The 21,701-nt window shown below is 44.3% G+C and overlaps 3 protein-coding genes across 4 annotated transcripts in view; all 3 read right to left on the bottom strand.

Annotated features, from left to right (window-relative positions):
- Nucleotides 1–3,571, bottom strand: part of flt1 (fms related receptor tyrosine kinase 1) — a 32,343-nt gene extending 28,772 nt beyond the window's left edge. Inside the window, exons 1-2 of one of the 2 annotated variants that reach the window (XM_018673901.2) lie at nucleotides 2,979–3,571; nucleotides 114–210 (exon numbers count right to left, since the gene is read on the bottom strand). In XM_018673901.2, coding sequence (XP_018529417.1) covers nucleotides 114–210; nucleotides 2,979–3,036 — 155 coding nt within the window. In that variant the 5' untranslated portion in view covers nucleotides 3,037–3,571. The remainder of the gene's footprint in view (nucleotides 1–113; nucleotides 211–2,978) is intronic. The other variant, XM_018673903.2, reaches the window with a different exon arrangement.
- Nucleotides 3,572–4,025: 454 nt separating this feature from the next.
- On the bottom strand, nucleotides 4,026–13,952 carry LOC108881772 (suppressor of tumorigenicity 14 protein homolog). Its single transcript, XM_018673908.2, is given in 20 exon segments — nucleotides 4,026–5,392; nucleotides 6,529–6,665; nucleotides 6,835–7,106; nucleotides 7,184–7,367; nucleotides 7,447–7,566; nucleotides 7,714–7,827; nucleotides 7,925–8,035; nucleotides 8,202–8,292; nucleotides 8,294–8,307; nucleotides 8,405–8,538; nucleotides 8,732–8,841; nucleotides 9,003–9,100; nucleotides 9,235–9,377; nucleotides 9,474–9,693; nucleotides 10,251–10,346; nucleotides 10,608–10,801; nucleotides 10,935–11,002; nucleotides 12,171–12,295; nucleotides 12,434–12,620; nucleotides 13,223–13,952. Coding segments are annotated over 20 exon segments (2,667 nt in total). The 5' UTR covers nucleotides 13,304–13,952; the 3' UTR covers nucleotides 4,026–5,224.
- Nucleotides 13,945–21,608, bottom strand: tmprss7 (transmembrane serine protease 7). Its single transcript, XM_018673909.2, is given in 19 exon segments — nucleotides 13,945–14,194; nucleotides 14,300–14,436; nucleotides 14,538–14,806; nucleotides 15,178–15,373; nucleotides 16,520–16,636; nucleotides 16,719–16,826; nucleotides 16,977–17,084; nucleotides 17,448–17,584; nucleotides 17,755–17,861; nucleotides 17,971–18,083; nucleotides 18,401–18,525; nucleotides 18,683–18,911; nucleotides 18,988–19,023; nucleotides 19,101–19,294; nucleotides 19,462–19,502; nucleotides 19,504–19,530; nucleotides 19,621–19,751; nucleotides 19,974–20,178; nucleotides 21,055–21,608. Coding segments are annotated over 19 exon segments (2,541 nt in total). The 5' UTR covers nucleotides 21,154–21,608; the 3' UTR covers nucleotides 13,945–14,032.
- Nucleotides 21,609–21,701: the final 93 nt, after the last annotated feature.

Genomic DNA, 21,701 nt, shown 5'->3' with positions numbered 1-21,701 from the left:
GTTTGCTTTCATTTACAGGTATCAGTCATGATAGTTGCTCATCCCACCTCACCTCCACCCCATTCTTCAAATCTGGGTGTCCTGGCTCTTACATCTATATACCTGAAACTCACCTGCAGCCGAGCACTAGTGTGTGGTTGGTGGCCAGGACCAGCTGCCGGGTTTTCACATCCAGGACAGGGACACTGTATTTCCCCTTCTGTTCTCTATCTGCAGACATACAGCAGAAGAAAGGATGAGAACATGTGTGGAAATGGGTTGTTTAACAGAAATGATAAGATAAGGCTCTTTAAATACAAATACAACTCTTGTATTATTTACCCCCATCCTGTGAGGTCAGAGGACAAGATCAGGTTGTAATTCAGTGTTGGGCAAAATATATAACATCTAAAGTGGGGGCTTATAGTCTTAACAGATAGACACAATCCAAATCCCTTTCCAAAGAACACTTTTAGAGGAAATCCTGGAAGACAAAACACTTTACAACCAATAAATACTCTGGAAGGTTCCTGTGCGAACTGACCATTACAAACCAAACTCTTAACTGATTGCAGAACATGCAAACACGTGTGACTTTTGTGAGTCCCAGCTCCACAGCACGTCCTCCATCCAGGCCACGGCATCTGTGACCCTCCTCACATCTCCTCACTTGGGGGCCACTTGACAACTTGCGTGGAAATGCGTAAGCAGTGTCCCTCTTGTTTATCAAATAAAGTCATTTCTCCACTCCATCGCTGAGGTTTATTAATGAGAGATAAAGACGGCTGTCTGTCCACCCTTCCTTCCTCCTGACAACAGCGGAAACATCATTCAGGGAAGTCCGTCCTTCACTCTGACTGCTCCTTATGTACAACACACAGCTAAAAAACACTCCTCAAAATACAGCCATCCCTCCACTCTGTTAACTCACTCCAGTTAGTGAGTTTATCGCTAAAGTCCATTATTCCCATTCATTGTTGGCATCATTGTTCCCAGTGGATGCCCCATTGAGCAGAACTAGCATTACTCACATTGCTAGCACTTCCTATGCTATTTCCTTAGATTTGACAGTGTGTGAGTGGGCAAGAAACACACTCACACATATACACATACACACACACAACACACGGTAGGGTAAGGGAAGACAGAGGGGAAGTTGATCTCCTCCAGGCCTTTTTGGGGCCTTTTCAACAAGCTGTGAAGTAGCCAAAAGCCCAGTTTCCAAATAAATCAGTGCAGTCTTCACACTTCTTCATCTAAACATAAGTGAGAGTTCAGTTTATTTGCTCTAAAATGTCACAGTCCTAAGAGCAGAAAAGTAAAAATTATATGAAATGATCCTCTTGTGGCAGGTTTCCACACCACCTTACTCATCACTGCTTGGAAAAATCACTTTCACTCACTTATCGGGAAGTTAGGAGGAATTATTTGGCATCATAAAGAAACATTGTTCATTGTAACAGTGTTCAAGGAAAAAACAAATGATAGACAAATGATATTCAATACCATGTGTACCGAATATCACTTGCATGTCTAGAACTTTTTGTACTGAAATTTATACGACCACATGTCTTCAGTTTTCTCAAGTATGAGGTTATGGGCCAAAACAACAAACCACCTTTCACTGACTTGAAATTATTTGAACGTATTATGCTGTATTTAGAGATTTATTCAGGTGCTTCTCAATCTCTATTGTTTTTGTTTTCAGAAGAAAAAATCAGTGCATTCTTTTATAAATGTGATGTTAATATAATAATAAGGTTAATTATACGATCCTGGACAATAGCATTGAGATGTATATAAGTGCACATTAATGTATGTGTATGTGAATTTATGTATATATACTGTGAATTACAACCATAATAATGATCAAGACTATCATTGTATGGCATTTTTTTGGAAATACAGAAACTGATTGGAAATAAAATAAGTGTCGCCTAAAATCTAATTATATAACTAGATAATTAGTCCTGTTTATTTTAGGAAATTGTTTTTGTAAACAAAAAAAAAGGAATAAATCTTTTTGAAACATCTACAGAAAACAATAGCGTTGATTTTTGCTAAATGGGCTTATAAAATGCTACAGTACATGTTAAGTGAGACACACACACACACACACACACATACATACACACACACACACACACACATATATATATATATATATATATATATATATATATATATATATATATATATAAAACAAGCAACAACAAATGACCATTAACACCACAGAGATGTGCGGAGCGCACAAAAGCAACCTGCCGACTGTTTTGGCATTAAGCACAGATTAACCCCTGGTTCCTGCTCACTGGATATTTTCCTTCACTTTGGTCATGACCCCTCGTTCATTTACATCAGAGCCTCCATTTGACAAACTCATCAGTCTCAGGAAACAACGCCCTGCGTGTGTCCATTCAACCGGGGCCAAACGCACAAGGATCCGGCCACAGAGGTCCGCATTATCCAAACAAGTGTCCCGCAGGATGGCGCTTATCTCCCACACTGCACTTGGCACTAGCAGAGGTTTACGAGCCGAGCAGCGCCGGACACACGGACTCACAGATTTAATTGAGCGAATCAATGAGCGCACACACAAACATACACACCAAAAGACAATCGCAGCGGAGAGGAGTTTGAGCGTCTTTTTTGTTTTCTTCTAAAGAATAAAACGACTGTTCTGTCTCGGTGAAGAAAATTACTCTCTTTTTAAAAAGCTCCAAGATGCCAAAATAATCCTGGAGTACTCTCAAATTTATGGGAAATACTATCAATGATAAAAGTCGTGCGTAAATTGCAGTTTTCTACAGGTTGCACAGTTTCCTCTCCGGTTTACATAGTTCAAACTAACTGAAGGAAATGTCACGCTATATGTAACTTAATAACGACTTTAAATACATAAACAGCTGATTTAATATAGATCAGCTCAGATCTTTACAGCAGGTGCTCTGTGCACCATGCAGCGGTGCCGCAGCAACATAAGTTAGCCTGTTACTCACCTCTTGCTAAAACACCATACAATCCACATAGCAGGCAGATGAGAATACAATTCATCATGTCTGGCGACTCCAGATGCAGCAAGCAGCTCTCAAAATATAAAATATCAAAACAAGCTTTATTCCTGCCGCAGACCACAGACGGCACAGAGCGCTCGGCTGCTGCTGCGCTCGGCTGCTGATGGTCAGTGAGTGGAAGATGGATGGGTTTTCCTGGATAGCTGCGGGAGATCACGCAACAGGACACCACGCTTGAACTCCAGTGCAACTTTTTCCCATCGTTTTTGGATAGTGGCGCGGATTTTATACAGTTCCCACAGTGCAGCCACCGGATAGAGGACTTCCGTGACGTCTACTGACACACCCAGGGCGCGTAAGAGCAGTCTCCTTTTAGCTCTCCCCAGTGATCAACCCTTCAGGCACTGAGGTGTTGATGAGAGAATATTGCAGTATCCCAAAAAAGCTCTTCTTGACCAGTTTTAATCACGTTTTTATAAATAAAGAAGCCTTTCCTAAACCAATAATCTACAAGTTCTCCTATACCCAGAATAGGACATGCACCTCTGTAAATCGCGGAGGATGCGCGCATAGTGTCCTGCATGTAAACGGTGTATGTGCTCTGGATTAGTACACGGGATGATCAGCACGTAGGCACCGCAGTCTAGGAACCGGGTGGTGTCATGATGAACAACTTGGCAGTCGCGACTCTCACGTTTCATATTGGCAATCCTTCCTTAAAGGAAAAAAAATAAACATCTGTACTCCTTGGAAGAGCATGTCACACATTCCACAGCGAGAGAAAACACAGATTTCACAACCGAGAGACACCTGCGTTTATAGGCCTTTAGGGTCGTTAGATTATTGAAATATGAAGGTGCTGATAGTCAGATCCCAACTATCGTGCTGCACAGGAGCCTCGTGCTCTTTTCAGTTAAAAGCACCAATTACACCTGAGGCAGTAAAGACCTCACAGCCCAAAGGTAAGAAGAAGATACATGTTGAAGTAAAAAATACAGCCGAGTTTTGATGAGAAACACATACCTGACCTGCTGCGTTGGAAATGGTGTCTTTAATATAAAGGCATATATTCTGCTATAATTTAGCAATCCTTTGGGTGTTAGGTGCATCTTTCCCTCAGGAGATACAGTAAAAGAGGCAATGGTACAGTTTGGCCACTGGGTGGTGATGTGAGCTGAATGAGAGAATCTGTATAAAAATGTCTGGAAGGGTTTTCACCTGATAATCTTATTTGTTCCTTACACGCCAGTTTTAAAAGGAGCTGTGATCATGCTTTTTCTCTGAGCATGACGTAGAAAGGAGGCACCGTAAAGTTAAGTTAAAACATCACAGTAAATCTGAAATGCCACATATATTACCACCTCCTACTGAGGGATTATTCACCCCACTACAGAACATATTTAACATAAGGCTATGACTCAGATAAACGCATGATATACAAATGCACATACATACACATACAGTACAAAAACAACACATGTATACAATGAGTGGTGAACACACATATACAGTACATGGACGAATGGAGATGAGGGCAAAAAATACACGGATGCGTACTTGTGGGGCGAGAACTCTTTCCTCATTCAGTGATCTGATTTTTGTTGGCAACACCTGACGTGGTCACTAACTCTGTTGCAAACAATGTAGCTGAGACAGAAGAGGGAGTGTAGAGACATTAGGAAAACAGGAGGTAACTGGCAACAGTTAAAGTGGGTGCAGACCTAATTCATCTAATACAGATGAAGAAAATTTGGATATTTGATACGTAGCATTTGCCCATATGTTTGCTGATGCCAATAAATACTGACCCATACTTCAGTCTACATGTGTACAGACAACAAAAACCCACAAGCTAATAGAGTGTTTTTATGTTAAAGTGTGGTCCATAATTTTGGAGGAAGTATTGCGTCATAAATCTACAACCAAATTCTAACTTTTACGTGCAGTCACTCAGTCACTCAAGTTAATTTAATAATCAGGTTAAATGTTGAACTTTCTGTGCATGTCAACATAGTCGAGACCAGGTCTGTGCTAGCTGAGATGGTACGGAAGTCGTTTGGTTTGGCGGGATGACGCCCCTGCTGGCGTGCTGCCATGAACATACTCCCATAATCTGACTGAATGTGTTGTCATACAATCATGACAGCAGCCTGAAGATAGACTCCTTGTCTGAAACCTTTGTCCTGTGTGTGTTAAGTCTGTGATTTTGTTCGTGTCAGTCTGGTGCTCTGTCACACCTGTCCTTTAGTCTGCTGATGGATCCAGTCAGTGAACTTTACCACCTGTGTGTAGACGCCGGGACGGTTCTGTCTCGCGCAGCCTTCGCCCCAGCTCACGATCCCCGCCAGGAACCACCGTCTTCCACGCTCTAGACACACCAACGGACCTCCTGAGTCACCCTGAGGTCACGGACACGCACACAGACAAACATTCAGACAAAAAGCATTGACACATGAAGAAGAAAACTGGACGTTACTTTAAATCTCCAGAGAAGCTGAAGTGCGGTGTCATCGCAGAGGTTGTGAGCCACATGAGCATTAGTAATAGCAGCTGACTGTGTCCAAAATCACACCTCGTCATTCCCTATGTCCTATACAATGGACACTAAATAGTTTACTCAATGGTGAGCAGGGAACTGAGATTTCCAAATATTAATTATCATCACTTTGAGTCATTACTGACAGCTGTAGACGGCACAAAGCTAACACAGTGAAATTTTGACTGACATTGTCACATCCAAAATTTTGTCTGATCTGTGAAGAAGCATATTGACAGACATTCGCTCCCAATAAGCCCTTGTTGCAGTATTATCTGTGGGTGTATTTTTTCTATTACAGCTGTTTTGGGATTGTGATTTATTAATTAGGTATCTGCTAACCAAGCGAGCCATTATATTAGCTGCCTGAGGTTAATGTGTTGCTAATACAACATTTTAAGCAGCTGCCGTTTTACTACCTGTTACACATTTTACTTTTACTGTTGTTAACTCATGTTTACTAGATTAGTTACTATGTTGTCCTTCTTTTAAATGCTTAATGTTGACCTTTCACTGGTGATACTTTGTGTCTTCCTGACATGAGTCACAATGTTGTTAGCAAACTAGTCTTACAGCCAACTACTCTATACTTAAGTGAATTCAGTTTTCAAGTACTGTACAAATTGACTCTTGTTCATGAAATGTCATTCCCTTGTGTTATCTAGTCACAATCAGTAAGATTTTGTCTGATATTGTTTTCACAGTTTCACAACTCTTTCTGGTAAAAACCTCAGACACCAACTGTCTTCAGTGTCTCATTTTCTGCATAGCTGTGCCTTAACATGCAGAGATAAGCAGGAAAAATTGAGACACAGATTATTTTCTTAATGCACACATGTTCTGTTGTGGTTTAGACAGACATTCTGGGAGATGAAGGTTATTCCAGCGAGGCAAGTTGTGCATTTTGCGGTTATGACTAAAGGCAAATTACAACACTTCATCTCAAAACAACTCTGGGAATAAAATAAAATTCATACAGTAATACTAATACACAGTCACCTGGCAGGCATCCACCCCTCCCTGTAAGTTCCCAGCGCACAGCATCCTGGGAGTGACAGCGTCATCATACAGCTTGTTACAGGTGTTCCTGTTGATGATTTTCACTGAGGCTTCTTGTAAGCGAGTCGCCAGCTCACCTACAGGTAGCACAAACAAAGAAAATGGAAACATTTTTGGGGTAAATCTGATGCCTTGATGCTTGTCTATTACTTTCAAAAATTTAGCAGGCCCCTGCTTAACAACTTAAATTGCAACCATACTTTTTGCTCTCTCTTCTTTCATTAGATGCTTTTGACCAGCTCTTACCGTCCTCCATGAGGACCCCCCAGCCTGTGACATAGCAGCTGGTCCCTGTGGTGAAGGAGTGTGAGGAGGCGGGGATGCACACAGGTTGCACCAAGTCGTTGAAGAAGACAGGAGCACTGAGCTCGAGGAGGGCAATGTCGTAGTCAGAGGTGAACTGGTCGTACTGTGGGTGGAGGAGGATCCGCCGGATCGGCCTGGTGGCTGCTCCGTTGTTCCCTGTGCTCATCATACGCATTCCCATGTGGGCCCGCCATGCACGAGTATCTGAGTATCTGCAGACACATTACGCATGAAGGGTACGTACATCAATTATGACTATCATGATGAGGATTTCAGATATCTTTCTTACTTTATGGCATCTGAGTCCTGGAAGCAGTGAGCTGCAGAGATGAGCCAGCGGTTGGAGACCAGCGTGGCTCCACAGACGTGGCCGTAGCGATCCATTTGGAGGCTGACCTGCCATGGCCATGACCCCGCTCCGGCATCAGAGCCTCCCACTATCTTAGTGCGCTTCCTGGGTCTGGTGCCACAGCCTGACAAAAGTAACAACATGAGAATCCAGTTTGGGAGGTGTGAGGAGTCTGAGGCTGAGTTTGGTGAGTGAGTACGTACCACAGCGCAGTTCATCAGAGCCGTCATAACAGTCTTTTACTCCATCACACTCAGGGTTGATCTTACTAACACACTTTCCATTGGCACATTTGTAGGAGGACGAGGAGCAGCCTTTAAAATCTGAAGGGAATGAAAGACACACTTAGCCAACAAGAAATAAAGGACATTAGAATAAAGATTAAATCACTAATAAATACAACATATTTTCAAAAATCCTCTTCAATCAGCTGGTGAAACCAATGGGTGGCTGATGTCACGACTACTCACATGCTCTGGTACAGTTGAGTTCATCACTGCGGTCTTTGCAGTCAGTAACACCATCACACACTGAAGACTTTGGCAAACACACCTTGTTGGGACACACGTGATAACATTTACCTCCTGACAGGAGGAAACAGAATGAACCCCATTGAAACCAGCTTTTAAAACACAGCACAGCTCATGTATGTGTTACATTAGCATCAGCGTCTCTGCTCACCACAGGTGCCCTCCTCACTGCTGTCTGCGCAGGTGCTCTGACTGACACAAAGGCTGCTTTGAGGCTTACACTGACCGTTGGCACACAACACTTCCCCTGGCCTGCAGGATGCTACAAGTTTTACACATATGTGCAAACATGTACATTGAAACACAAAAACACACACAAAGCTGAGTCTACACAGGGTTTGTGTCCTTAAAATGAAACTAATAGTAAACCTTGACATTTTTGCAACTAACTTTTCATCATCTTGTTAGCCTTAGCCAACCAGACTTACAGCATTTAGCCTCGTCTCGTCCATCTGAGCAGTCTTTCACTCCGTCACACACCTTCCTCAGAGGGATACAGCGCCCATCTCCACAGCGGAAACTGGCGAGGACAAGCTAGAGACACACGGCGAGGACACTTGGTTAATTGTTTTTTTTTTTGGTCAACAACTGAGTCAAGTAAAAATCCTTATACTCTTGCAAAATTACTTACTGCCCTCTGGAGAGAAGGCTCGGTAGAGCAGGTAGAAGCCCTTGTGAGTGAGAGATTCATCAGAGTGGAAGTGGAGGGAGAGAGGAGAGGAGTAGACTCGCCTTTTGCTGCTGTCTGATACCGGGTTACACAGTCTGGGCACAGGGGAGCACAAAAGTAAGGAATTCCAGGCACAAAGCAATTATGAGATAAAACACACTGGTACTTAGAGTAAGTGAATGAATTTTTCAAAACATGTTTTTAATTGGACTGATTTGGATGAATTGCTAATCCTAACCCTTGCTCATGTGCACCTTGGTTGCAACACAGTTCAGTTTCACGACTCACTTGACCCCTCCGATGTCCAGCCAGTCTTTCTCACAGCTGTCTGATGACGGGGAATCCTGAATGTCCATCGTCACGATCGTCATGGAGATCAGGTATCCTGGCAACGGCACCTGATAAAGGAACCAAAGACGACTGAAGAATGCTGGAATGTGGACAGGCGAAATAACAGAGGAATGATTCACTCTTTCATTCTTTACTTTCCACTTTCACGGTTTCTAACACACACAGACGTGCACGCACACATATGCACATACGCACTCATGTGGCTCACCCGTAGGGTCCAGGTGCAGTCTATATTAGGAGGGTAATAGGAAGGGTAGTAGGGTGAGGAAATGGAGCCGTTCCAAGAGGAAATTGACCCACCACAAGCTGCACAGGGAAATGGTGACACAGATAAGTGCACAGATTAGAATACTTTGTTCTACAGGTGATACAGGGGACGCGATTAGTGGAAATCAGATAGTATGATATATGGTTTGGTCTGGTTATGAGAGTTCTCTTGCCTGCTTTTGGGATGGCCTGGAAATATGCTTTGAAGATTGCTCCATCCCTCTGTCGGTTGAAGGAAAAGGTGACCAACATGACATTCCCAGAGGATGTCAGCTTCATGACCGGAGATGAACCCGAGACAGGCAGGCCACACCACCTGTAATGGGTACGTGCATAAAACACAGCCACATAAAAAATAGAAATCAAACATATATACAAAGACAGACAAAAAAGGCCCATAAAATGTCTTTACCTGGCAATGATCTTGTTCTGCAGAGGAAGCAGGAAGTCATAGGCTGAGAGCTTGTGGGCAGTGCAGCTTCCTGGTGTGGCGCCATGCAGGGTGAGGATAACCAATCGAACTACGTGACCCGATGGCACGCGAAGACGCCACTGGTAGTACGGCTTCTTGGGACTCACGAGGCTCAGGGTGCGGTTGTTGCCGTATTTGGCGTAGAGGTCAAAGGACATCGCTACACAGAGGAAGCGATGGAAATATTTACTCAAGTTATACCGTCTGTGCTAATCACATTAGCAAGCACAAACAGATGGGTGACAAATTAAGGGAAAAACCAACATGGAGTCTCTTAGTGAGGTGTTGGGGCCACTACAAAGCTCCACAGCAGCTGTAACACTTCATATGTGAGGAGAGCTGTGCAATACTTCAGTCTCCGATAGGTGCTCATTGGTTGAGATCTTGTGAATGAGAAAGCCATGACACACATCAATTTCATGCTCATAACACCATTCACTGACCTCTGATGGCCTGTACAGAAGCATCTGCATCAGAAGTTATGTTTCTCCACCCATTTATTCAGGTTTTTCCTTTAATTCGTCAAGTACACTTTGTCTTAGGCAGACCGCCTTACAATGTACTCTACTGTAATCAAGAGCAAATAACAAACATTGCGTTTGAATTCGCTACATGAGCGCTCCAAAAGCAGCAATGTAGGCATAAGTCAGCAAGTTTGTGGCTCTTCATTCAAGACAATTCAAGAAAGATTTGTAGACAGAGGTGTGCTCCACTCACCCTGGAAGCCAAGCTGCCACTTCCCACTATGGATGCTATTAGGATTCTTAATCTTGTCAGATTTTTCTTCTGATTCAAAGTCATCAGGGTCCAAACCTACATGCAGGCACACACACACACACACACACACATACCAGATGTCAAAACACTAATTCTACCACTAATAAGAATTATGAAGCATTTACAAAGCTGTTAATGTCTAGTTTCTAAATCAAGTGTTTCTATGTGAGATGCAGTTGTGTCTAATTGAGTTATTGTAAAATGTTAAGCTGATATCTACATGTTTTAGACAGAAAAAAATGTGCGTTGTTAATGTGTAAGCGCTCTGTGCGTGCAGACAACACTGAGAGGCTCTACCCAGTAGGTGGAGCATGTCGCTGTCTTGCTCCATGTAGTAGCGCTGCTCGTTGCGACTGTCCCGCTGCACCTTGTTGCTGCCAGGAAGCCTGCGCTGCAGCCTCTCCGGGCTGGACCTCCGGATCGCCATGGCAACATTGTCCGGGGCAGAGAATTTACTCCAGTAGAATACATTGAGCCCTTCTGCTCCTTCACTGTCACACAAAGGGTTTACAGTGTTGCTATTTTTCTAAAGTTGACAGCAGGGGACGTGTAGCTGAATATGTTATTGTCATGCATATAGTTCTTACACATTGGAGTTTATCACTTTGCTTGGGTGCAACATACCTGAAGGCAGTAATTCCTGAGTGCAGGTAGTAGGAGCTCCACGGAGAGGACTCGTAGAGTTCTGAGAACTGTTTTTAAGAGAAGACAAAGAAAAGGACATTGACCACATACTGTACACACTACAGTACTGTAGCTGTGACATCACTGCAGTGCAAATGAGGTCACTGTTCCTGTGTAAGCGACACATGAACACACCTGGTTGAACGTGCAGTCCGAGTTCAACAAAAGCATTGTTCTTATGTGTGTGTATCAGATTCTGCATGTGTGTATGTTGACTTTGAGCAGCACAGAGCTCCATTGTGTTTCTACCTGCCCACTGTGTACAGGTAGGACCCTGGGTAGTATGGGCTCCTGGCCTTGGGATCACCTGTTCTTTAATGAGCAGATCGCTGCACAGATACTATGACCACTTAACACGCCCGCTAACTCACCCTCACAGCTGATTACAGGGGACATTACTGGATGCCACTGCAGATTTTTTGGGAATTTCCGCATATCAATTCACCACTTCCCAACTGCTGAGCAAGAATGTGCAGCCATGCATCTGACCTTTCGCTCCAAAAATCCAAATCCCCCTTCTCATATCTCTGTCCAGCCCCCTCTCCTTCTGTCATCCCAGCCTGCCCTACTGCCCTGTCTCTCCCGCTCAACCCCAGCGTCAATCTGAGGTTCTCCTGCTCCCTGTAGTGTACGCTGCACAGAGTGGCTGATTGTGTGAAAGCTACACAGACAATGTTTTTATTGAAGGCCTGCTCTTCCTCTCACTCTTGCTGCATGGGCCTAGCTGGGCTCACAAATGCCGGGCTTGTCCTCAGCCCTGAAAGGGCCCTGTCCCTGGGGGTCTCGGGAACTTGCACACACACTGTGCCCGGCTCCTGTTTCAGCTTTACATTTAACACCACCAGAGAGAGACAGAGAGAGGGACAGAGGAAGGAAAGTGGTGTGCAGAGAGGAAAAAAACAGAGAGAGAGAGCTAGAGGAGGACAAAGCAGATAAAGAGAAAAGCAAATGAATAAGAATGCAGAGACAGACCAAAGAAGAGGAGAATGGGAAGGAGAAAGAGGACAGCAGTGTTTTGAAAGCGTGGCATAAAAGACACTGGTAGCCTGCCGTAGTGAACCATATCAATGTTAGAGCAGCAAGATCAGCTTCAGCTGGGAGTGGGAAGGTCAAGCAGCGCTCTAAAGTGTCATTCAGAGGTGAGGCAGTGACGGACAAGTCCACCGTTCCACTTACATAATGGTTCAAAGCCTGAGCCTGCAGGCGGAACTGCGGGGAGGTGGAGTCGGCCAGCTCTGAGGAGAAGCTCAGGTTTGGGAACTCCACGCTGCCTCCGAGGAAGAACACTGAGGAGGGCGGAGCTGGGGAGGAGGAGGAGCAGGTAGAGATATGAGACAGATGCACTGTGCGACTGCAGGTGGAAGTCAAAGTAAACACATTTTTAAGGACTGGAGAGGCCTTAAGAGAAAACTATAACACCAAAGCATGTCTGTACTCACATGTTAAGTAGTGGAGGGTCAGTGCAATGGCAGCAGTGAAGGGAAAGAAAGGCAGGAGACCTAACATCCACCTCCTCCAGGAGCCACAGGCTGAACCTCGCCCCCCCTCTGCTCTCCGCTCTGCTTGATCCTCAGGCTTCGTGGGGGGGCTCAGTGACTGGGTGGGCTCCTCTAACTCCCCCTCTCCCTTCCAGACACAAGAACATGACTCAAATATCATACCGGCTTTTTATGCCTGTGCTCAAGTTGCTTCCAATTGTCTGGATTTAATTTTTTTATGTGACCACAGCAAGGGGAGGAATAAAGAAAATGTAGCCTATATGCCAGAATCAATGAGCCATAGATTTCATGACTGAGCAGACACTGATTTATTGAGAGCAACGGTGAACATCTTTGAGCTGAAAGGATCTCCTAAAACATTTAAGAAGTTGGCAGGATTCCCCAGGGGAGCAGACAAAGCGTGGCTAGAGGGGTCTGCTTTCCCACGGCCTGGCTCTGCGGTGTCAGCACTCAATCAAGTTGCATGGACATTCATGAGAAACAGAGCCCAAAATCCCTAGAGACGGATTTTGCTATCAAGATGAACCATGGATGACTAGGTTTGATAGGCACCAATTAATAAGCATGAACCTGATGTTGTAAAAAAAAAAAAAAAAAAAAAAAAGTGTTAAATTATTCAGACAAGACTACTTCTGCAATAAAGCCAAGATAATTTGAGAAATAGTTCTTGCCGTAAAGCAAAGTCACCATCTTTTTATGCACAATGAAAAGAGCAAAGGGATGGCTTACCTGTGCAGCCGAGCAGCCCGAGTGTCCATGCCCAGAGACGCAGTACACTTCGCAAGTTTTGCTTTTGGGGAGAGTCCTCATAGCACTGTCCCGTTTAGCTCCGGAGAAGCGATATGCAACAATACCTTAGGCATAGAAACGATGGAGAGAGAGAGAGAGAGAGAGAGGAAACCCCCGCTGTTGCTTCCTTTGCAAAAAAAAAGGAAAAAGTGCAGAAATCCGACCTGAGCGGCTCGGATGCAGCGGGCATTCACCGCCCTCCCGTTTACCTGAACTGGGCGGCAGGTGTCACACGGAGCCCCAGAATGCAGTGCGGAGAGGAGAGAGAGGGGGGACAATGGGACCACTATGAAAAGGGTACAATCCACACAACCATCCGTGCGACAGATATTGTGGGCAAACTTCCTCGCTGGGTATGCGGGGAGTTAAGCTCGGAGGGGGACAAAAGAGTGTTTGAGGGGGGAAACGTGTGCGAGGTATTACAATCAGAGCTTGGCTGCTGTGCCCTTGGATGCTCCGCAGGAGCGCGAGGCAAGACAGAACCTGCAATTACAAATCTGGCATCAAACCTGTCCATTGTCAACAGAATTTAACCTGGGCTTACAGTCTCAGTCCTGTGAGGACGTAGTGTAGCAGAAATAAATCTTTCAAGGCTCAAGGCACCTTGTAGTATTATAAAAGGAAGATATATTGTTAACATGAATAAAACAACACACACAGAGTACAGTAGTGTCTGAAGATGTTTTTATTATTTGGTGTGAGCAACAGTATTTAAACATCTGCTGCTGGTGGATGATGAGTTCCATCATGTCAGCTGATATGACTGTAGATCCAAGATGTGAACTTGTTGACCCTGGTGTAGACACCAGGCAGGTTTGGTCTGCCACATCCCGCCCCCCAGCTGACAATGCCAATCAGGAACCAGCGACCCCCGCCTGGTGCCTGACAGGACAGAGGACCCCCTGAATCCCCCTGAAATCCAAAGAGTGCACTTAATGACTAAAGGACACTTAATCAAATAGTTTCACACGCCAGTATGAGTCAAAATGCAGGTGACTGAGTCAGATGGAAGCTCACCCTACAGGCGTCCCTCTCTCCAGAGAGGACACCGGCGCACAGCATGCGTGGTGACACAGGGCCGTAACTTTTCTTACACTCAGTCTGACTCATTATGGAAACCTCTGCTTTCTGTAGGACTGAGGGAAGCACCTTGTCTGCAGAGGGGGTGGGGGCAAGATCATGCAACTGACTGCAGCTCGTAAAGAAAGTAGGAGTTGATAGAGCAGCAGATTTAGAGGGAAATACAGGCACTCACCCTCCTCGGAGCGGTATCCCCACCCGGTGACCCAGCAGCGGTGGTTGTCAGTGACGGTATGGGAGGCGGGCGGCAGGCACACGGGCCAGACCAGCGGCTCGAGGGAGGAGGGCCAGGGTCTCTTCAGCTGCAGCAGGGCAATGTCATAGTCAAATGTGTACGCATTATAATACTCGTGCACCACAATCCGCTGAATCTCAGCCACGTGTTTGGCACTGCCCTGCGTCAGCATGCCGAGGTGAGCGCTCCAGTAACGCGGGTCAGACAGCCTGCAGAGTCAGGGGTCAGAGGTCAGAGGTCAAAGACACAGAACGAGGACATTTTGTAAACAATACTGGATAAATAATAAAATGTGATGATAGATATCTGTGCTATAAACCTAAAAATAAGGTCATTAATTTTCTGGTAATACAAAAGATTAGCATTTTTATTTAAATTTTCTTCTAATTAAGATAGTCATTTACTTCATTTAACTTTTATTACTTTGACATGTGATGACATTTTTAGATGTGTGCTCCCCAACCACAGGTACATTCAAGATAAATCTGAGGGGTCATAAGTAAATAAATAAACAAACAGTTTTGGAGCCACTGCTGGCCTGTTTTTACACACATTAGTCATTACAGTGATGGTGACTGACCTTTCCTTGCTGAAGCAGTGCGCAGCTGAGACGAGCCAATTAGAGGAGAGGACAGAGGCGCCACAGTACAGGTTACCAGAGAAGTGGAGGCTGACTTGCCACGGCCACTCCCCTTCCACAGAGTTAACTCCACCCACAATGCGTTCGGGGCCTGTGGCTGAACCCACTTTCTTCACCGGGGAGGGACGACCACACGCTTAAGAGCACACAGTGATGGATTTTGTCGTTACACTGGTTGTATTTTTGTGGTTTTAATGTAAAGGATCATATGGTTTGTGTGTGAGCATAGACAAACAGGGCCCTGCTGGTTTTCATGGATCAACACATACATATCATCACAGTGTAGTAAAAGAAATTCAAGACATTATTGCATCTTATGACAAAGTGTGCCCCAGTGAGAGATAAAAACAAAACATGTTATTGCTATCATTATCATTAAACACAGATTATAGACCTATTAGGGATTTATATGTGCACAGTATGCATGCATCAGTGTGAGTTCAGTATGAGTGTGTGTTTAAACACCTACACTAACCACCTATGCTGACACGCTGAGTCATCACCACGACAGACAGGTCTGCTGCCGCCTTATTAAAAATTAGAGCTTTGATGTTTGTGTGTTCATGTGCACACACACGCACGCGCATGCATGTCTGCCCAGTATCAGTGAGTGATCAAAGACGAGGCCTGTTCCCATCACCTTGAGTCCCCATCATGATAAAATAACAGCAAACAGAGAGAGACCTATTACAGCAGGGTCACCTCAGTGCTGCAGGTCAGCAGGTTTGGAGCTCACTGCCCAGTGGATTATAAAACAATAGCTTTCTCATGACCTCACATAAAGGGGTCTGGCAGTGTTGTGGCAGCATAATCACTTTGTACCAGCTGCTTGATTAAGAGCCGATAACTCGGGTGGGACAAATCCAAATGTGTGTGAACCTGGTTTATGTTAAGGTGATAATTCATTGACATGTTCCTGACTGGCAGCGTCCACCAGTTATGATAGTTACAAAGTGAATAGTTAAGGTGATGATACAAAGGTGGAGGAAACATTTCAACAGCATCCTACTTCCTTATTTCAACATATTTCTGGCTGAAGCTTGGTGTTCAAGTATGGAAGTAATGCAGGACAGAACAGCTGAAATATGTATAAGCTTTTAAGGATGTTTGAGCTGGCAGACATTTGAGTTCAGAAAAGGAAACAGGTTTTGCCACATGCTACACGCTGCATGCTGCAGTTGATGTGAATTGTTCAAAATGTAATGCAATGATTAAAAAATCTTTTTTTCATCCACACTAACTTCAAGACACATGCATGGAGCAGTTAATGCAGAGCACTCACCACAGTCCGCCTCGTCACTGTGGTCCTGACAGTCATGAACACCATCACATTTAGCATTCTTCTTCAGGATGCAGGAACCACTGCTGCATTGATACCTGATTGCAGAGCAGGTTGTTTCTGACAAAAGCAGAGAATATATTGCAATTAATAGTGGTTACAAAGAGAAAGGGCATGCATGTTGCATGGTAAAAATCCATACCCTGAGTGCAGTTGATCTCATCTGTTCCATCGCTGCAGTCTGTCTCTCCGTTGCACACAAACAGAGGATGCACAGGACTGCTGCCACCACAGTTCATTGTGGGCCTCGCTGCAAAGATATGCAACACTTTTCCAGCACCTGACTGACTGCTCAGGTAAATATAATGAATGCGTTTCCATTTGAAAAAGACAGGGAAACAGACTGAAGTAACTGATAATTATAATAAACCACTATAATGTCATTTGAAGGACAACATACAGCAGAAGACCTCGTCACTCTCGTCTTGGCAGTCGTCCAGGCCGTCGCAGCGCCGGCTCTTCTCCACACACAGTCCTGTGGAGCACAGGAAGTGGCTCTCTGGACAGGCTGGCAGAAACAAGAGGAGAAACTGAGCTAAATCATTCAAATGAAAAACATTAAGTGCAAAACCTCAGAGTTTTTTACTGCTTCATTTCTACTCTATTGACTGCGTAAAAGGCACCACAAGAAGCTTCTATGGTGATACAGTAGTTTAAAACTGTATAAAATTGTAGTAATCCATTGGAGTATACTGTACAGTGAATGACATGCACAGTTTCTCTTTGTTAAGTGTATTGTAATTGTTAAAATCCGTTTAAAAACAAAGTCATTAACTCACACGCAACACTGAGGTACAATGAAACACCTGTGACCACTCATTTCCTACGCTGCAGATCACAATGAGTCATGTTCTGGTCCTGCAGTGCTTACGTTGGCTGATGTTGTAGCTGCTGTAAGACGCCTGAAACGGCTGAGCAGAGTTACGTGAGCTGCAGCGAAACTCCACCTCTGGGTTGCGGTCTGCGATCCGGAACACCGTGCGGTGTCCCACGTAGCTGCCGCAGAAACTGTGAGAGGAAAGCAGCCATCAGCGAACCATCACAGGATGTTGTTGTGACTAACACAGACACACAATTGAGTACAACATAAAAATAACTTAATTACTACATGATTTTTTCTAGCTTAACTGAGTTCAATTTTTCTTTTAACCTAAATGCATGTAGCTGTACACACATACATGATTTCATTAACCTTCCACCAGCCATGGTCACAGGCCTTCATGTCCTTTGGTTTCAGCACATAGTTCTCAAACTGCAGGGCAACTCCAAAAGCAGTACCGGGAGTCTAGAATAAAACATAAACAGAATACATAGTCAATGAAAGCTTTTTAAAGTCGGTGTTTATAAAAGAGACTCATCTACAGTTTTATAAGTCGTGTGTGTATGTGCTCTACCTCAAACTTCCAGGTGCAGGAGCACTGAGGGGGCAGCAGGCTGGGGTGGAAGGGGCTGTAGATCTGACCAGTGATGTCAGGCTCTAACTGGGTCTCAATCTGAGACATACACACTGAGAGACAGAGAGAGATTTAGGGATTAGATTTACAACCCAGCCAGTACTGTGTGTTACAAATTACTGCTGCAATCTGGGGGTTGGAACACTATTATCATTTTTTTCTAATTAAAACATTAATAATTTTATCCCTCTAGGGCTATAAAATATTCTATTATTAAAACAAGAAGAGAGAAGAAGGAGGGAATAAATACTTTGATCCAACTGCCCACAACTCATAGACATATTAAATCTGTGACAAAGGGTCACACCTAGAGACTGCTTCATTATATGTGGTCATAAGCTAAAAGGGTTGGGAGGTAAATGTATCATACTTTCCTCAGCGATGGCCTCAAAGTGTCCTCTGAAGGTCTTGTTGCCGTTTGTCATTCTGAAGGACAGCAACATGACGTTGGAGGTAGAGACGAGGGAGAAAGAAGTGGACACTGGCTCACACAGCCTGCAGCACAGAGATATATGTAATTGTATGTAATGTTTATGTTTTAGAAAAGCATTTCTTGCACCTGTAACTTGTGGATTTTTTTTTTTTTGTAGGCAGCAGCCCTTTCCAATCTCATAAAGAGGAATCTGCGGTCCAGTGGAGGCTGCACACTCACCTGTGCAGAATGCGCCCTCTCATGGGCAGCAGAGCGTCGTACACAGTCAGGGCATCATTCACACAGTCAGTGGGCTCGATGTGGAACGAGGTGACGGTCAGACGGATGAGGGAGCCAGGGACAGCGGTGAGCTTAACGTGACAACTCACACCGCCCCAAGATGAAAAGACATTCAAAGGGACCCTCGCCCCGGGCAGGTTGGCATACATCTTATCTACACACTTAGAGCCTGGGAGGAGAGAAAAGAAAACTCAGGGAATAATTGCAATACACAGCAGAACTTTTATTTAAGTGTTTTCACCTACCTGCTGCATTTGATGTATAATCTGAGCGCTGAACAGCTGCAGGGGGACACAATATTAGCCTCCACATTGATAGATACATTTAGTTTAATTCATGTAGAGAAACATAGACACACCATTGATAAGGATGGAGTCTATATCCACTGGAAGACCCAGAAGGTAGCCTACAGAGGACCTGTTCTTGAGGCTTGTGTGCACAGAGTCTCTGAAAATGGCGCCGATACACTCCTCACACACTGCTGGGCTCTTCAGACGAGGGACCACGAACACCATCCAGAAATGCACCAGCACACCGCCCTTATTGTTGTTGCTGGGTGGGGGGAAAACAAGTTTACATTAAACCTTTAAAAACAGGGTGTGTTGCTTAGTTGCAAATAAGCGGTGATGTTTAAAACTGGACTCAAAAACCAAAAAACTGAATCATAAATATCAGCTGGGTGACTTCACTTAATGATGATGATGACAAGTTCACTGTACCTGAGGTCTGAAATGACAGCTTGCTTGTAGAGCCTGGCCACTGGAAGACATCCTATACACGTTACTCACCTACGAGACACCAGCAATTAACACTAAGACTCCCTGAGCTCAGCACTAACCATCATGCACAGTAAATAACAGGGTTACACTGATACATACCACATGTTGTATTTTGTTTGCCATGGATACAAACTCGTGGGATTCTGCCTGCCGGTACTCGGGGATAAACTCCACGTTGGCAAGACGGAACATCCCGGCGAAATACGCACTACTGTTGCTTTCCCTGCGAACTACGTAAACCAGGTCAACATTTGAATCATATGGTGCAGTTTCAAAGTAACATAGGTACATAACAACAAAAAAAATAACCATCAGAGGATACTGAACATAGATGGTGTATATACACAGAATTGTGTGTGCAGTTTTAATAATATAACATTATAATTATGTTCTGGGAAGACACTTATTTATTCATTTTTGTGGGAAGAAAGTATAAGAATGCTTCCACTTACATATGAAGACCCACAGCAGTGACCACATGATAACCACCACCACAAACACCACCGCTGCGATGATGATAGCGAGGTGCGGGATGTTCAGCAGGTATGCCCACAGCCTCTTGAGCCCCTTGGGCTTCCGTCTAGTCTTTCTGTACTTCCGGCGCAGCTTCTGCAGAGTGTGGTCCACTGTGGCCACCTCCACAGAGACATCTGCAATCTACAGCCAGGGAGGAGGAGGACAAGTGGGGGAGGGGGGTGGACACAATCATACTCTAATGCAAAGCAGTAAATCTTACTCGCCCTTTGGAGCAGTCATTTCAATATGTCCTGGCTCTAATAGAGATGTGGTTAATGATGCTGGAATAATGAGAAGATGTAAGTGTGTCTTGACATTGTAGATCCCTCACCAAGCGTATTAGAGCACTCAGGATTCAGAGCTGAGATACCATAAGTAGGTTAAACTACCGGAGACACAACAAAAGGGCATAACCCTGCTGCTACCATTTCTCTCTTATCACTGAAACTTATCCAGGTCAGCTAGTTTACATAATAAAAGGCTGAAAGGTATGCTAATCACTTCCAAATGCACAGAGACGTGGAAAGGGTTTAAGGACCATCAGTGTTGTGTCACATTTGGCTGTTGATCTACTGGCAATGATGTAAGCTTGTGTCTACTGGTAATGATGCTCCATTATAGGTCAGTTTAACTTGCTAACGGGAATACCTGAAAAGCAACACTAACTCCATCAGATGCAACGCTCGGCACTCATTGAGTTACCCAAAGCACATGTATTATTCATTCAGTGTCATCCCATACTGTGCAAGTGGCACTTAATCCATCAGAAGTTAGCAGGGTATGGAATCCCACCGGAGGAAAACATAAAGACATTTTAATCTATTTTACACATTTAATCAAGCAGCATGACAACAGATGTGACTTAAGACATTTGATGTGTGAAAAGACTGTGCACTCAAATCTCAAAGACTAGAAACATCCATTACACTGCTAATAATTCAATTTAGAGGCAAGGTCATATAATTTTAGGCACCTAGCTTAAAGGAAATAACACCAAGTTAAGGATATCTTACTTACACTGACGATGTCCTGTGGAGATGCATCATCTCTGGTCGCCTGCTCGTTCTCCTTGCGCTCTGTGCCCATGACACAGGCATTCCACCAAGCCTCTATCATCTAATTCCTGATGCCCGGTTTTTAAGATCCATTCTCAGGACATAAAACTGCCTCATGAAACCAGCAGCACACAATGACGCAGAGCCACACGGTGCAGCGTTCTGGACACACAGTTGACAGGTGTGTGAAACCAGATCCTTCAGCACAGGCGAGCGGAGGAGAAACAGGGAGCTCGCCGATGGCAACGGACCTCCTCCACTTCTATGGCTAATGTTTCATTCATTAACTTCTATCGCTGACTTTTATCAGAGTCACATGAACTAACATTCAGCAGCCAGGAACAAATATTTGTCTGTAGCTAGTTCGATAAGCAAACAACTATTCTGAAGTGACAACATCCTCATTTCGTATGTTTGTACAAGAGTTTTATTTACACTGTTAACAGGGTAGATGAGGGTGTCAGTTAATTTATCCTCTGGCTGTTATGTGCTCAGAGCTGGCAGACGCAGAAAAAAAAAAAAAAAAAGAAAATAAAAAAGGGTCCAGCCTTTGTGAAATAACCTAAAACCATGTTTGTCAATGTAAAAGCAGAAAATACATTGTTGTCA

Source organism: Lates calcarifer, linkage group LG24 (assembly GCF_001640805.2).
Source record: "Lates calcarifer isolate ASB-BC8 linkage group LG24, TLL_Latcal_v3, whole genome shotgun sequence".
In the NCBI taxonomy this organism is placed as follows: Eukaryota; Metazoa; Chordata; class Actinopteri; family Centropomidae; genus Lates; species Lates calcarifer.
The sequence above is the reverse complement of the archived record's forward strand: the minus strand, read 5'-3'. Positions and strand labels throughout refer to the sequence as shown.